Below are 16877 nucleotides of genomic sequence, written 5' to 3' on the forward strand. Positions count from 1 at the left end.
TGTACTGGACTAAGGGGGTTCTGGTGAGTATCCGGCTGGGGGAGTTGAAGGATTCAAGGAATTGTATTGTTTAGACACATAAGATGGCAGGAAAACTAATAACCCAGGTTCCAGATTTAGCCCATTAAGAACCACGTGAAAGTATAGCCAAAAGTCACTAAAGTATGGTTTAATACAGCCAAACTTCACTCTCCCGCCACCTTGGACCAAGAATTGGATTAAAAAGGACCCCTTACAGGCAGTACACCAGACAATTGGACCCAGTTCAGGGACATAGTAACAGCGACTGCACAACCTCTGTTTGCCAAGAAGCAGAGAATTGAAAACTAGTTTGATGAGTACGACATGACTGTACAGGCTCAAATTGATGACAAAAGAAGAGCCTATATTGTGGATCCCAACATGACAGGTTTAAAGACTGTCAAGCAAAAGACCAAAGAGAGCTCTGCTCTATGCAAGACACATGGTGGGAGCCAAAAGCTGAGGAAATCCAGCGTTATGCAGACTCTCTGGACTCCAAAATGCTCTTCAGACATCTCAAAGCCATCTTCGGTCCAGCCAAAGGGGGCACTGCACACCCTCTCTCTGTTGATGCATCCACCAAATTAAAGAGCAAATCTATCAGTGGGCGTTGGAAAAAACTCTTTAGTCAGTTCCTCAACAGACCACCTTCTGTTGACCAAGAGGCATTACAACAGATACCACAGAAGCCAACTCAGGTGTACCTGTACCTCCCTCCTACTCGGGGAAAGTGAGAACTGCCATGGACCAGACACACTGTGGTAAAGCAGCAGTTGGCATACCTGTAGACGTCTACAAAGCCTTAGGACCCACACCCACACCCAGACACACCTAGACACACACAGAGCGCACCTTCTGGACTAACTGCAACCGGGAGAGAGCTTTTTGGCTAATGCCAGCATAAAGTGCATTGCAGTAGTCCAGGCCACTTGAAATAAAAGCATGCACCACTTGTTCAAAAAGGTTAAAAGATAAAAACGGTTTTACCTTTACTAAAAGACGAAGATGATAAAAACAGGATTTTAAAACGCCATTGACTTGTTTGTCAAGTTTAAAATGGCTGTCTATAGTGACGCCAAGGCTGCTGACTTTGGGACGCACATCATTTTGCAATGGTCCCAAGTCAGTGAGGGCCGGACCAAAAACTGAAATTTTCGTTTTTCCCTCATTCATTATTAAAACATTCTGGGCTAACCAAGCCTTGACGTGGCATAGACAGTTGAGAAGGGGTGTCAGGGGACCGTGGCCTTTTCAAATTGGCATATAAATTTGGCAGTCATCTGCATAAAAGTGTAATATATATAAATATAATGCCAAAGTAAATTTAAGAAGAACATGAGAACCTCCCACATTCTAAAATACATTATAAAAACGATTAGTATCAAAGACAAAAATAATATCATGAGTGTAATATTTTTATTTTTTTTCTTTCCTTATGCTACTGTTCTTTCAATACATTGTTAAATATTTGAATATGTTTACGAAAATAAGTGGACAAGTTTACTTTTGTTTTCAGAATAAGTAAATAGTATATAATAAAATAGTTGTACCGGGGGTGGGAGCTTGTGTACTTGTTTCTCTCGCGAGATCTGACAAGACTGCGCGCGAAGCAAACACGGCAAGGATAAAGCAAGATGGCGTCTGACGGTGAAGACGTTATTGCAGTGTTGTTAATCTGTGCGTCCATGTACACATATATGTCCTTTATTACACTCTATTCATTAATAACTGTTTGTATATTAGTCTGAGCGCACCTTGATGCTAGCTTAGCTTGCTAGTTAGCTTAGCTTGTTAGCTGCTAACAAAGAAGTGATGAAAAGACATCGCTAAGCAGAGATCAAGTGTGAGTGTAAAGTGTTGTGATTGTGTGAAAATGTGCGAAAGAACCATAGCAGAGTACGAGGAGGAACTTTGTCCAACAAAAGAGGAGAAGGAGCGACAACATCAAGTTGTGTTACACACAACAGGTTTGTTTACTTCTTTACTAACTTTATATTTATTATTAACACTATTCTTCAATAGATTGTCTATAGGAAGATGAATTGGATGATGCACTGATTGTTTTATGTTGTTCATAAAAACCAGACAATATTTATGAGAGGTTGATGTTCCTCTCAGTTTGTAACAATGTGTATCAACATGTTTACACAAAAGTCACACAGTCACCGGGGGAATATTCCAGAGAGCAGGTTAAGTGCAAACTCCTCGAGAGTTTTACCTCCAAATACAGAGAGGTAAGACAAAGTCAGAGTTAGTTACCTTGGTAACTGACGCTGTAAACCTAGCCTGCTAGCTGGCAGGTTTGACAAGTTATTTATGTGTGTAAAAGCTATACTGACCTGTTATTTCCTTCATATTAGTGCAGCCATTAACCTACTACAAAACCTACTACAACACCTACTCAGTGGTCTAGTGGTTAGAGTGTCCGCCCTGAGATGGGTAGGTTGTGACTTCAAACCCGACTGAGTCCTCCCTTCTTGGCACTCAGCATCAAGGGTTGGAATTGGGGGTTAAATCACCATAAAAATGATTCCCGGGCGTGGCAACCGCTGCTGCTCCCTGCTCCCCTCACCTCCCAGGGGGTGATCAAGGGTGATGGTCAAATGCAGAGAATAATCTGGCCACACCTAGTGTGTGTGTGACAATCATTGGTACTTTAACTTTTTAACGTGGCAGTGATTGTAGAAAAAACAAAGCCTGATCTAAAGATGACATCTTGATCTCATACCATCTCAAACCAATTGGCCGTTCATTATTAAGTGAAATGTCTTAAAGTCACTTAAATTTGTCTTTAACCAAGCAATATATGTTTTATCCAGTTACTCGATTAATCGTAAACATTTCCAGTAGAACAGTTGATTAATAACATTTTCAATAGCCACAGCCCTATATTTCATGTACAATTTAATATTTAGCATGTAGGAGTTAAAATGTGTTTTGTTTGTGTCCTGTAGACATCCATCAGCTGATTGGACACCAAGAAGAATGTCTCCCTCATCTGCAGGGGGACAGTTTCACTTTAGAGGATCCGCAGCCCTCACATTTTAAAGGTGTCAAGGAGTATCCACAGCCCCCCTATTTTAAAGAGGAAGAGGAGGGAGAGTGTGTTGCGGGGCAGGAGGAGGATGATGTCATGACTGTTGTCTCTGTGAAGACTGAAGAGCATGAAGACAAAGCACGTGAGTCCTCACAGCTTCATCACAGTCCAAGTAAGCACAACATCCACATATCATCTAATACAATGTTTGTGACACATGTACATCCGGGGGCCACATTTATGACTAAAGATGGAGATATACTTGCTTTTTAACACCACCATTTAAACATGAATGCTCATCAATCATCAACAGTGTAATTGCTGGGGTGTAACCATGTGACCTAGAGGCCGTCCTCCTTACCTCACGTGGTCAAATGAAGGCAAATATTCAATATGGCTACTGTTTATTTACCTTTAGCAGCACACATGTCAGCATATTTCAAAGGTTTAGTGGTGAAGATTAGGGATGTATACCAAGTACCATTTTTTTTAGTACTGGTTCCTAATTATGTCGTCCATGAGGACCGTGAAGATTCTGGACTAATGACACAACTATTTGTATTTTTAATTCCAGCTGACTGACGTAACTATGACACGTTGTCGCAATGAGTTCAGCTGCCGCTGCTACACATTAAAATCAGCTTTGAATAATGACAAATAAGGAAGCAACAACACGCACAAGTGTGATGTGTGTGTTATTGACAAGAAGATGACATAACTGCATTTCACCTTGCACTGCACACATAGTTGACTTCTTTAAAGGCATGAAATTAAAGGCCTACTGAAATGAGATTTTCTTAATTAAACGGGGATAGTAGGTCCATTCTATGTGTCATACTTGATCATTTCGTGATATTGCTATATTTTTGCTGAAAGGATTTAGTAGAGAACATCGACGATAAAGTTCGCAACTTTTGGTCGCTGATAAAAAAAAGCCTTGCCTGTACCGGAAGTAGCGTGACGTCACAGGTTGTGGAGCGCCTCACATCTGCACATTGTTTACAATCATGGCCACCAGCAGCGAGAGCGATTCGGACCGAGAAAGCGACGATTTCCCCATTAATTTGAGCGAGGATGAAAGATTTGTGGATGAGGAAAGTGAGAGTAAAGGAATAGAAGGCAGTGGGAGCGATTCAGATAGGGAAGATGCTGTGAGAGGCGGGTGGGATCTGATATTCAGCTGGGAATGACTACAACAGTAAATAAACACAAGACATATATATACTCTATTAGCCACAACACAACCAGGCTTATATTTAATATGCCACAAATTAATCCCGCATAACAAACACCTAGGTGTTTGTTATGCTAGCTCCTAGCTCCCCCCTCCTGTCCATATAACCCGACAATACAACTCAAACACCTGCACAACACACTCAATCCCACAGCCCAAAGTACTGTTCACCTCCCCAAAGTTCATACAGCACATATATTTAAGTTACGTACGTGACATGCACATGTACGTGACATGCACATGTACGTGACATGTATGTGACATGCTAGCTCCTAGCTCCCCCCTCCCGTCCATATAACCCGCCAATACAACTCAAACACCTGCACAACACACTCAATCCCACAGCCCAAAGTACCGTTCACCTCCCCAAAGTTCATACAGCACATATATTTAAGTTACGTACGTGACATGCACATGTACGTGACATGCACATGTACGTGACATGTACGTGACATGCTAGCTCCTAGCTCCCCCCTCCCATTCATATAACCTGCCAATACAACTCAAACACCTGCACAACACACTCAATCCCACAGCCCAAAGTACCGTTCACCTCCCCAAAGTTCATACAGCACATATATTTAAGTTACGTACGTGACATGCACATGTACGTGACATGCACATGTACGTGACATGCACATGTACGTGACATGTACGTGACATGCTAGCTCCTAGCTCCCCCCTCCCATCCATATAACCTGCCAATACAACTCAAACACCTGCACAACACACTCAATCCCACAGCCCAAAGTACTGTTCACCTCCCCAAAGTTCATACAGCACATATATTTAAGTTACGTACGTGACATGCACATGTACGTGACATGCACATGTACGTGACATGCACATGTACATGACATGCACATGTGCGTGACATGCACATGTACGTGACATGTACGTGACATGCTAGCTCCTAGCTCCCCCCTCCCATCCATATAACCCGCCAATACAACTCAAACACCTGCACAACACACTCAATCCCACAGCCCAAAGTACCGTTCACCTCCCCAAAGTTCATACAGCACATATATTTACCCAAAGTTACGTACATGACATGCACGTACGGGCAAGCGATCAAATGTTTGGAAGCGCAGCTGCGTACTCACGGTACAGCGTCAGCGTATCCAACTAAAAGTCCTCCTGGTAAGAGTCTCTGTAGTCCCAGTTCTCCACAGGCCAATGGTAAAGCTTGACTGTCATCTTTCGGGAATGTAAACAATGAAACATCGGCTGTGTTTGTGTTGCTGCATTCCCTTGCAAAATACACCGCTTCCCACCGACAGCTTTCTTCTTTGCTTGCTCAGCTTCTTTCTCCTTTGTTCAATGATCAAATTGAAACAGATTCACCAACACAGATGTCCACAATCATCTGCGATGAAAACACACGACTTAATAGCTGGCGGCTATAGTGTCGCAAAATATCCTCTACAATCTGTGACGTCACGCGCAGCGTCGTCATACCAAGACGTTTTCAGCAGGATATTTTGCGGGAAATTTAAAATGTCACTTTAGTAAACTAACCCGGCCGTATTGGCATGTGTTGCAATGTTAAGATGTCATCATTGATATATAAACTATCAGACTGCGTGGTCGCTAGTAGTGGCTTTCAGTAGGCCTTTAAGACTTGAAATAAACAGCTGTTGATAAAAGACTTCCCTGCTCTGAGATGTTACAGAACATCATGTTGGAGGTGTTCAACCTCTTGTGCTAATAAGAATGCTATTTAAAATACCTTTTTTACACTTTTTTATTTCCACAAATGACATGTAGTACCGATAAGAGTACCCATAAATACTGGTATCGATAAGGAGTATCGATTAGGGTATCGTATCGAGAAATTCTTAACGATTTACATCCCTAATGAAGATACAAGCCAGATATCTTAAAAAATATATATTCAACGTTTATTTGGATTTAGTTACTTCTCTGCTGTCCAGCAATGTCTCAATCAATCTAGTTTATTAGTACTAATTAGCAAAGTCTTCTTGTCTTTCTAAAGTCTTTCTTTTGACAGCCCCCTTGTGGTAAAGTTGTCCGAGTGCAAACTGAGGCAGTATTTGTGACTGATAAAACTTTCGGTGAATCAAAATTTAAGAAATTGTACCGGAAAGTTCATTACTTTGAAGACAGGCAATAAAAACACAATCAGAATCAGAAATACTGTAATAATCCCAGAGGGAAAATTAAGATTTTCCGCACAATCCCATTCAAGAGCAGACAAACATTACAGGGAGACAGAACAGGATCGCTGACGGGTCTGCCAACTTCCGGCGCCCCTTACAAAAAAGGTGAGAAACAGGTAAATGCTGGGGAGGGGGAGGGGGAGGAGGGCTGAGAAAAAAAAATCAGTCTCAGCCTGGGCCCCTGGAGAGGGGGTCCAGACTGTGGCCAAAGAGAAAAACAAACTCATAGCCATAGCACACATAAACATGAGTGTAAGAGGGAAACATCAAAGAACACAAAGGACATTAAAGACATTAAAAGAACAGTCACTTCTACACACAGCCACAAAAGTAAAACAACAACAACAACAAAAACATATACACTGTGGTGACCTCTGCGGTGTTCCACGCCATCGTCTGCTGGGGTGGGGGGAGCATGGCCAGAGACAGGAGCAGACCCAACAAAGCAACCAAGAGAGCCGACTCCACCCTCAGCCGCCCACCAACTCTCGGCCAGTGTCCAGTCTGCACGGATGAGCGAGGATACGTCCAAGGAGACCGTGGTGTCCGATACCTGCTCATTCAGCCAAGACACTGTGAAGCTTGTCTGTCCCGGCTCTCAGCACCAGCTCCAGTCCTGTCTCTTCATCCGCATCTCCTCCAGTCTCTCTAAACTCTGCAGTCCTGTCTCTTCATCCACATCTCCTCCAGTCTCTCTAAACTCTGCAGTCCTGTCTCTTCATCCACATCTCCTCCTGTCTCTCTAAACTCTGCAGTCCTGTCTCTTCATCCACATCTCTTCCAGTCTCTCTAAACTCTGCAGTCCTGTCTCTTCATCCACATCTCCTCCAGTCTCTCCAAACTCTGCAGTCCTGTCTCTTCATCCACATCTCCTCCTGTCTCTCTAAACTCTGCAGTCCTGTCTCTTCATCCACATCTCCTCCTGTCTCTCTAAACTCTGCAGTCCTGTCTCTTCATCCACATCTCCTCCAGTCTCTCTAAACTCTGCAGTCCTGTCTCTTCATCCACATCTCCTCCAGTCTCTCCAAACTCTGCAGTCCTGTCTCTTCATCCACATCTCCTCCTGTCTCTCTAAACTCTGCAGTCCTGTCTCTTCATCCACATCTCATCCTGTCTCTCTAAACTCTGCAGTCCTGTCTCTTCATCCACATCTCCTCCAGTCTCTCTAAACTCTGCAGTCCTGTCTCTTCATCCACATCTCCTCCTGTCTCTCTAAACTCTGCAGTCCTGTCTCTTCATCCACATCTCCTCCAGTCTCTCCAATCTCTGCAGTCCTGTCTCTTCATCCACATCTCCTCCTGTCTCTCTAAACTCTGCAGTCCTGTCTCTTCATCCACATCTCCTCCTGTCTCTCTAAACTCTGCAGTCCTGTCTCTTCATCCACATCTCCTCCTGTCTCTCTAAACTCTGCAGTCCTGTCTCTTCATCCACATCTCCTCCAGTCTCTCTAAACTCTGCAGTCCTGTCTCTTCATCCACATCTCCTCCAGTCTCTCTAAACTCTGCAGTCCTGTCTCTTCATCCACATCTCCTCCAGTCTCTCTAAACTCTGCAGTCCTGTCTCTTCATCCACATCTCCTCCTGTCTCTCTAAACTCTGCAGTCCTGTCTCTTCATCCACATCTCCTCCAGTCTCTCTAAACTCTGCAGTCCTGTCTCTTCATCCACATCTCCTCCAGTCTCTCTAAACTCTGCAGTCCTGTCTCTTCATCCACATCTCCTCCAGTCTCTCCAAACTCTGCAGTCCTGTCTCTTCATCCACATCTCCTCCAGTCTCTCCAAACGGACTCTGGTGTGGCAGAGACCCAGAAGCTGGTCTCCATGGCCAAAAGGCTCCCGGGAGGCAGATCCAGAAGTCCACAAAAAAAGCACAGCACAAGTCACCAAAGTGCCACCCCTTGTCACACAGTCCCAAAGGGTCCCCAACCATAAGGCAAAAAAACCCCCACATGAAAACCAGAGGGAAACATCCGGAACACAAAAGGATGACACAAGAGCACAGAGCTCCTGCCACCAGCAGCCACTACAGCGGCGCCATCTTGGGGAGAAAAAAAAACCGGGGACAGAAATGTGACCCGGTTATCTTCTCCAAGTCACGACACTGACATTGTCTTTGTGACAGCACGCTTGCTCCCGCTGACGTGGCGGTCCTCAAGTGACGGCGTGATAAGAGCGCACCGTCACAATAAACAAAACAAAACACCGGCGGAAAGCGATAATCGATTAAAAAAACAAACAAGCAAACTGGAGTTTTGACCCGGAGAAGGCAGGTGGGTTACAAAAACAAAAACTCTGCATCCCAGGGACGCGCGGACTTACAGAAATGCACGTCCTTTTTGATTTCAATGCGTAAAAAGACATAAAAAGTGTGTTAACGCCAACACTGGTTATTCATGTGATTATCACACAGCAGTCATTTCCATTAGACAATATTCAAATATAGGTGGTAGTGTTGTAGCCATACCAATATTTTGGTACCACTACTAAAATTATGTTGGTACTTTTCTAAATAAAGGGGACCACAAAAATGGCATTATTGGCTTTATTTGAACAAAAAAACTTAGGGTACATGAAACATATGTTTATTATTGTAATTTAGTCCTTAAATAAAATAGTGAACATACTAGACAACTTGTCTTTTAGTAGGAAGTAAACAAACAAAGACTCCTAATTAGTCTGCTGACGTATGCAGTAACATATTGTGTCATTTATACACCTATTATTTTCTACACATTATTAAGGACAAGTGGTAGAAAATGGATTATTAAAGGCCTTCTGAAATGAATTTTTTAAATTTAAACGGGAATAGCAGATCCATTCTATGTGTCATACTTGATCATTTCGCGATATTGCCATATTTTGCTGAAAGGATTTAGTAGAGAACATCGACGATAAAGTTCGCAACTTTTGCTCGCTGATAAAAAAAAGCCTTGCCTGTAGCGGAAGTAGCGTGACGTCACAGGAGGTAATATTCCTCACAATTCCCTGTTGTTTACAATGGAGCCAGAGAGATTCGGAGCGACAAAGCGACGATTACCCCATTAATTTGAGCGAGGATGAAAGATTTGTGGATGAGGAACGTTAGAGTGATGGACTAGAATGCAGTGAAATACATATCTTTTTTCGCTCTGACCGTAACTTAGGTACAAGCTGGCTCATTGGATTCCACACTCTCTCCTTTTTCTATTGTGGATCACAGATTTGTATTTTAAACCACCTGGGATACTATATCCTCTTGAAAATGAGAGTCCAGAACACGAAATGGACATTCACAGTGACTTTTATCTCCACGACAATACATCGACGAAATGTAAATAAATCATGGCGTTTACTTTTTGATATTAATATAAAAGTCAAAGCAGTTTGGCTAATGAATATGAAGTCTAATAAACAAGTTTTGTTCTTCTCCAACAACGCCTCCTTGTAGTTCAGTGCAACACTTTGGCCAACAAAAATAAAGACTAGTGACACCTCTCACATCGAATACACAATCTTCACAGCCAGCGTTCAATTCAATGAGATGACAAAACATTTGAGCTAGTATTGATGTTAATTGAACACTGATACAGTTTGCAGTTAAATAAAGGAGAAGTGAACATCCCAGCAGAGAAGGCGTGAAACAGTACTTGCAAAGCGGTGCCTCCCGGTTTAAAGGCCTACCGAAAGCCACTACTAGCGACCACGCAGTCTGATAGTTTATATATCAATGATGAAATCTTAACATTGCAACACATGCCAATACGGCCGGGTTAACTTATAAAGTGACATTTTAAATTTCCTGCTAAACTTCCGGTTGAAAACGTCTATGTATGATGACGTATGCGCGTGACGTAGCCAGTTTAACAGAGGTATGGCTTCCCCATTGAAGCCAATACGAAATAGCTCTGTTTTCATCTCATTATTCCACAGTATTCTGGACATCTGTGTTGGTGAAGCTGTTGCAATTTGTTCATTGCATTATGGAGAAAGAAGCTGAGTAAGCAAAGAAGAAAGTCGTCGGTGCGAAGCGGAGTATTTTGCGAGGGAAGTCAGCAACACAACACAGCCGGTGTTTCATTGTTTACATTGCGGAAAGATGCAGTCAAGATCGAAGACCTCGGACAACCGAGACTATAACCAGGAGGACTTTGATTTGGATACACAGACGTGGTACCGTGAGTACGTAGCTGCGCTTCCAAACATTTGATCGCTTGCTATAACTAGCTCGAGCTAGTAGCTAGGAGCTTGGAGCTAGCATAACAAACACCTAGGTGTTTGTTATGCGGGATTAATTTGTGGCATATTAAATATAAGCCTGGTTGTGTTGTGGCTAATGGAGTATATATATACCAAAGACTATAAAAATGGGACCCATAACCTCCCTGCTTGGCACTCAGCAACACGGGTTGGAGTTGGGGGTTAAGTCACCAAAATGATTCCCGGGCGCGGCGCCGCTGCTGCCCACTGCTCCCCAAGGGGATGGGTCAAATGCAGAGGACAAATTTCACCACATCTAGTGTGTGTGTGACAATCATTGGTATCTTTAATCTTTAATCTTAATATGTCTTGTGTTTATTTACTGTTGTAGTCATTCCCAGCTGAATATCAGGTCCCACCCGCGCGCTTCCAAACATTTGATCGCTTGCCCGTACGTGTGTGTCACGTACGTAACTTTGGTTAAATATATAAGATTTATGAACCTTGGGTTAGGTGAACGGTCCTTTGGGCTGAGTGAGTGTGTGTGTTGTGCAGGTGTTTGAATTGTATTGGCGGGTTATATATACAGGATCCCGTCCATATAACCCGCTCGAGCTATAACTAGCTCGAGCTAGGAGCTAGGAGCTAGCATAACAAACACCTAGGTGTTTTTATGCGGGATTAATTTGTGGCATATTAAATATAAGCCTGGTTGTGTTGTGGCTAATAGAGTATATATATATGTCTTGTGTTTATTTACTGTTGTAGTCATTCCCAGCTGAATATCAGGTCACCCCCGGCTCTCACAGCATCTTCCCTATCTGAATCGCTTCCACTCCCCACTAGTCCTTCACTTGCATTTTCTCATCCATAAATCTTTCATCCTCGCTCAAATTAATGGGGAAATCGTCGCTTTCTCGGTCCGAATCGCTCTCACTTCATGCGGCCATCCTTGTAAACAATAGGGAACTTTGCGTATATGTTCAACTGACTACGTCACGCTACTTCCGGTAGGGCAAGCCTTTTTTTTATCAGATACCAAAAGTTGCAATCTTTATCGTCGTTGTTCTGAACTAAATCCTTTCAACAAAAATATGGCAATATCGCGAAATGATCAAGTATGACACATAGAATAGATCTGCTATCCCCGTTTAAATTTTAAAAAAAAATTTCAGTAGGCCTTTAAAGAGTCACCTTTTATTGTTAGTTTTGAAGGCCAAATACCTCCATATTGTACTTCACACCCTCATTATTAACCAGTAGAATTGTAGTTCTTTGCCTTTCTTCCTCTTCAAGATGTTATTGCTTGTGTGCACTTTGTGTGTGCACCTCGACCCTGTAGTCACTCAGATGGAAGAGCGGAAGCAGTACTTTTCAAAGGTGGTATTGTACCGATGTCAATTGATTGTAATGTATATAATGTAATGTATCGTGGCCAAACAGCTCCATTTGTGTTTCATGTGACATGACATGGACGAAGATAAGACCTTCTGGAGGAAAGTTCTGTGGTCAGATGAAACAAAAATGGAGCTGTTTGGCCACAATACCCAGCAATATGTTTGGAGGAGAAAAAGTGAGGCCTTTTAATCCCAGGAACACCAAGCCTACCGTCAAGCATGGTGGTGGTCGTATTATGCTCTCTGCCTGTTTTGCTGTCAATGGAACTGCTGCTTTAAATGGGACAATGAAAAAGGAGGATTAGCTCCAAATTATTCAGGACAAGCTAAAATCATCAGCCCAGAGGTTGGGTCTTGTTGGGTGTTCCAACAGGAACATTTGCTCACATTTTCAGTAGAGCCATAATAAATTCATAAAAGAAGCAAACTTCATGAATGTTTTTAGTGACCATCAAGTATGTGCTCCAATCACTACATCACAACAATAAAAGAGCTGTAGAAATGATTGGAAACTCAAGACAGCCATGACATGATGTTCTTTACAAGTGTATATGTATATATATCCATCCATCCATCCATTTTCTACCCTTTCGGAGTGGCGGGGGGTGCTGGAGCCTATCTCAGCTACAATCAGGTGGAAGGCGGGGTATGTATCTCTCTCTCTCTCTCTCTCTCTCTCTCTCTCTCTCTCTCTCTCTCTCTCTCTCTCTCTCTCTCTCTCTCTCTCTCTCTCTATATATATATATATATATATATATATATATATATATATATATATATATATATATATATATATATATACTGTATATATATATATATATATATATATATATATATATATATATACTGTATATATATATATATATATATATATATATATATATATATATATATATACTGTATATATATATATATATATATATATATATATATATATATATATATATATATATATATATATATATATATATATATATACACACTGTATATATATATATATACTATATATATATATATATATATATATATATATATATATATACTGTATATTTAGGGGACCGCATGGCGAAGTTGGGCGAGTGGCCGTGCCAGCAATCTGAGGGTTCCTGGTTCAATCCCCACCTTCTACCATCCTAGTCGCGTCCGTTGTGTCCTTGAGCAAGACACTTCACCCTTGCTCCTGATGGGCCTGGTTAGCGCCGTGCATGGCAGCTCCCGCCATCAGTGTGTGAATGTGTGTGTGTGAATGGGTGAATGTGGAAAATAGTGTCAAAGCGCTTTGAGTTCCTCAAAAAGGTAGAAAAGCGCTATACAAGTATTTACCATTTACCATTTATGTATCTATGTTCACTTTAACAGTCCAGTTGTGATTGATTGAATGCCCTGATAATTACACTGGACATTCTTTTGTAATTGCCAAAAATATTTTTATTTTATAGATATTTTCAAAGCAGAATATTGTCCTTAGAGCCCTCTGGCACCTCATGGGGGACCCGTCAAATCTGTGCCTCTTAAGACCTCACTGTTGGCTTTGTACGCTCATGTTACTTCTCAACTAGTCAAAGTTGATGCTAATCCACCTGTTTCTTCTCCTTTTTACTGAATGTGAAAGCAAAGTGAGTCCACAAATAACCGAATCGTAAAGCAGAATCAAAAATGAAATCTGAATTGGTCAAATCTTATCTATTTCCATCCCAGCATGTGTTTGTCTTCTTGTGTCCTGCAGACGTCTGTGAAAAATATGTTCCACCTGAGCAGCAGGAGGGGTCCTCTAGTATGGAGCAGGAGAGCTCACAGCACCTCCACGTGAAAGAAGAGGAGCCACAGCCCCCCCACTTCATAGAGGAAGACAAGAGACACCTCATCAGTGTGAAGAGTGAAGATGATGAGGTCAAAGGTGAGAGTGAGGAGAAGAGAAGCAGCAGGTCAACAGAAGCTGATGGAGACCACTGTGGAGGATCACAAGCAGACAAGATGTTATCTCCACTATCAGATAGTGAGGACACAAGGTCACACTCTCCTGACACTGATGATGAACACTCTAAACATGATGCAACATGTCACACTGACAACACTCACTTCACGTGTTCTCACTGTCACAACACTTTTAATGACCGCAGTAATTTCAAAGTACACATGAGAACACACACCGGAGAAAAACCTTTTTCCTGTTCAATCTGCGGTAAAGCTTTTACTCAAAGGCCCAATTTCAAAGTACACATGAGAAGACACACTGGAGAAAAACCTTTTTCCTGCTCAGAATGTGGTAAAAGTTTTGTAGTAAATGAAAGTTTACAAGTTCACATGAGAACACACACTGGAGAAAAACCTTTTTCCTGCGCAGAATGTGGTAAAAGTTTTGTAGTAAATGAAAGTTTAAAAGTTCACATGAGAAGACACACTGGAGAAAAACCTTTTTCCTGTTCAGAATGTGGTAAAAGTTTTGTAGTAAATCAAAGTTTACAAGTTCACATGAGAACACACACTGGAGAAAAACCTTTTTCCTGCTCAGAATGTGGTAAAAGTTTTGTAGTAAATGAAAGTTTAAAAGTTCACATGAGAACACACACTGGTGAAAAACCTTTTTCCTGCTCAATGTGCGGTAAAGATTTTACTCAAAGGCCCCAATTAAAATCACACATGAGAAGGCACTCTGGTGAAAAACCGTACTCCTGTTCAAGCTGCAACAAAAGCTTTGGTCACCTAAAGACTCTTAGAGCACACATGAGAAGACACCCAGCTGAGAAAGTGTTGAGTTGCAGTGTGTGTGGTGAAAGATTGTCTTCTAAGTACCAGTGGAAGAAACACAAGTGTGCTGGTGAGAACAGCAGCAGCAAATGAAGTTTTACATGTGTTCATACTTTTGCTTTTGAGTACTCATAAATCCCTCTTAGTTCATATTTACTGGTTCACATCTGAAACATCTTCTGGACCACTTCTGGAAGCATATTATTATTTACTTTATACATCATTTGAGCAGTTGTCTTTTATACAATTTTAAAATGTGTGACTTTATGAATCATTTGTTGGGTCTCTATAATCCATTCTATTAATTGTCTTTATTACTCTCTTGTGTAATATGAATATTGTTGTGTGATTGTTTTATATGTATGTCCCCAGACCTTTATGCAATAAACAATGTATGCTTCAACTGAAGTTGGGTACAATAATTGTAGTTAATATTTGTAAGTATGTATTTTATTCTATTTAGTATTGCGCTCCTTTTTTTTTTTAGATTTTCTTTATATGATTTATATGTAGTGTCCAGCTTACTTCATTATCTATATTAACTCCTAAACATGTGATTACCTTTATTCCTTTAATTTCAATATTCTCTATCATAATTTGTGTTTTACATTTTTACAATCTCCAAATATGATATATTTAGTTTTATTGAAGTTTAGTGACAGTTTATTGATGTGCAGCCATCTTTTTATGGTCAAGTTGTCTCTGGATAAAATAAGATGAGAGTTAAATCAAGCAGTAATGAAGGTGAAGAATGTAAGATTATTATATACATCATTATATATACTGTAGTTACACTCAGTAGTGACAATTAAGACACTTTCATCCTGTTCATTTGAGCAAAGAAAAAGAGTAAAGTGTAATATTCTAAACAATAGAAGAATATTAATATCAGCAGTCAATATTCCAACATTGTGAAGCTGACCTATGGTAAAAAACATATTCAGCTTTAAAGGCTTTATGAGAGTGATGCAATTATCACAATCAGAAATACTTTATTAATCCCAGAGGGGAAATTAAAATGTTCAGCGCTGTTATAAACATGTGAATATTCAAAGTAATAATATATGATATTAATACCATAATAAAGTGGTACGTTTGGGGATGTGTAATATTGTTGGTATGAACATCCTGAATGTTTTCATGCTGGAATAGTTGAAATTAGTAGAGAGTGGAAAAAATGAGGCAGTAATGATAATAATGGTTTGTTTTAAGCCTGTTTATGAATAATTAAAGATAATTAAAATACCAAAATGGAGCTTACATCCTCAGTGAGCTGAACTCCAGCAGTAAAGATGAGATAAATAATGTGGAAAGGTCAGAAGTTAAATGTTTCTTCAGGTAATACATGGAGCCTCTGCTGCCACCCAGCGGCCGTTGGAAAGAATGCATACATTTTGTTTTGACCTCCTTAAAGCTGCTTTTTACTTCCTGTCCTGTTTGTGTCCAAGTCTGTAGTGTGACAACTGGGGGTAATGGGAGACAACTGGGGTAATGGGAGACAACTGGGGGTAATGGGAGACAACTGGGGGTATGGGGGACAACTGGGGTAATGGGAGACAACTGGGGGTAATGGGAGACAACTGGGGTATTGGGAGACAACTGGGGGTATGGGAGACAACTGGGGTAATGGGAGACAACTGGGGGTAATGGGAGACAACTGGGGGTAATGGGAGACAACTGGGGGTATGGGGGACAACTGGGGGTATGGGAGACAACTGGGGGTAATGGGAGACAACTGGGGGTATGGGGGACAACTGGGGGTATGGGAGACAACTGGGTTAATGGGAGACAACTGGGGGTATGGGAGACAACTGGGGGTAATGGGAGACAACTGGGGGTATGGGGGACAACTGGGGGTATGGGAGACAACTGGGGGTAATGGGAGACAACTGGGGGTAATGGGAGGCAACTGGGGGTATGGGGGACAACTGGGGGTATGGGAGACAACTGGGGTAATGGGAGACAACTGGGGGTATGGGAGACAACTGGGGGTAATGGGAGACAACTGGGGGTATGGGGGACAACTGGGGGTATGGGAGACAACTGGGGTAATGGGAGACAACTGGGGGTATGGGAGACAACT

At 41.6% G+C, this 16877-nt stretch overlaps 1 protein-coding gene across 2 annotated transcripts; it reads left to right on the top strand.

Moving 5' to 3' along the window:
- The first annotated feature begins 1635 nt into the window (after nt 1-1635).
- LOC133645092 (gastrula zinc finger protein XlCGF57.1-like) lies at nt 1636-15198 on the top strand. Of its 2 annotated transcripts, none has more exons than XM_062039883.1 (3): nt 1636-1988; nt 2976-3230; nt 13773-15198. In XM_062039883.1, the coding sequence occupies exons 1-3, from the start codon at nt 1895-1897 to the stop codon at nt 14885-14887; spliced, it is 1464 nt and encodes a 487-aa protein (XP_061895867.1). In that variant the 5' UTR covers nt 1636-1894; the 3' UTR covers nt 14888-15198. The 2 variants fall into 2 exon arrangements, with proteins under 2 accessions (XP_061895867.1, XP_061895868.1); XM_062039884.1 differs by having other exon boundaries at nt 2976-3200.
- Nucleotides 15199-16877: the final 1679 nt, after the last annotated feature.

This window comes from Entelurus aequoreus, linkage group LG28, assembly GCF_033978785.1.
Source record: "Entelurus aequoreus isolate RoL-2023_Sb linkage group LG28, RoL_Eaeq_v1.1, whole genome shotgun sequence".
In the NCBI taxonomy this organism is placed as follows: Eukaryota; Metazoa; Chordata; class Actinopteri; order Syngnathiformes; family Syngnathidae; genus Entelurus; species Entelurus aequoreus.

What these genes read in the sequence shown, in the direction of transcription:
- LOC133645092 (XM_062039883.1), top strand. Translation starts at nt 1,895, where the DNA reads ATGTGCGAAAGAACCATAGCAGAGTACGAGGAGGAACTTTGTCCAACA. An exon ending in AGTTGTGTTACACACAACAG is followed by an intron (nt 1,989 to 2,975) that starts GTTTGTTTACTT and finishes TGTGTCCTGTAG; the next exon opens with ACATCCATCAGCTGATTGGA. An exon ending in ACAGCTTCATCACAGTCCAA is followed by an intron (nt 3,231 to 13,772) that starts GTAAGCACAACA and finishes TGTGTCCTGCAG; the next exon opens with ACGTCTGTGAAAAATATGTT.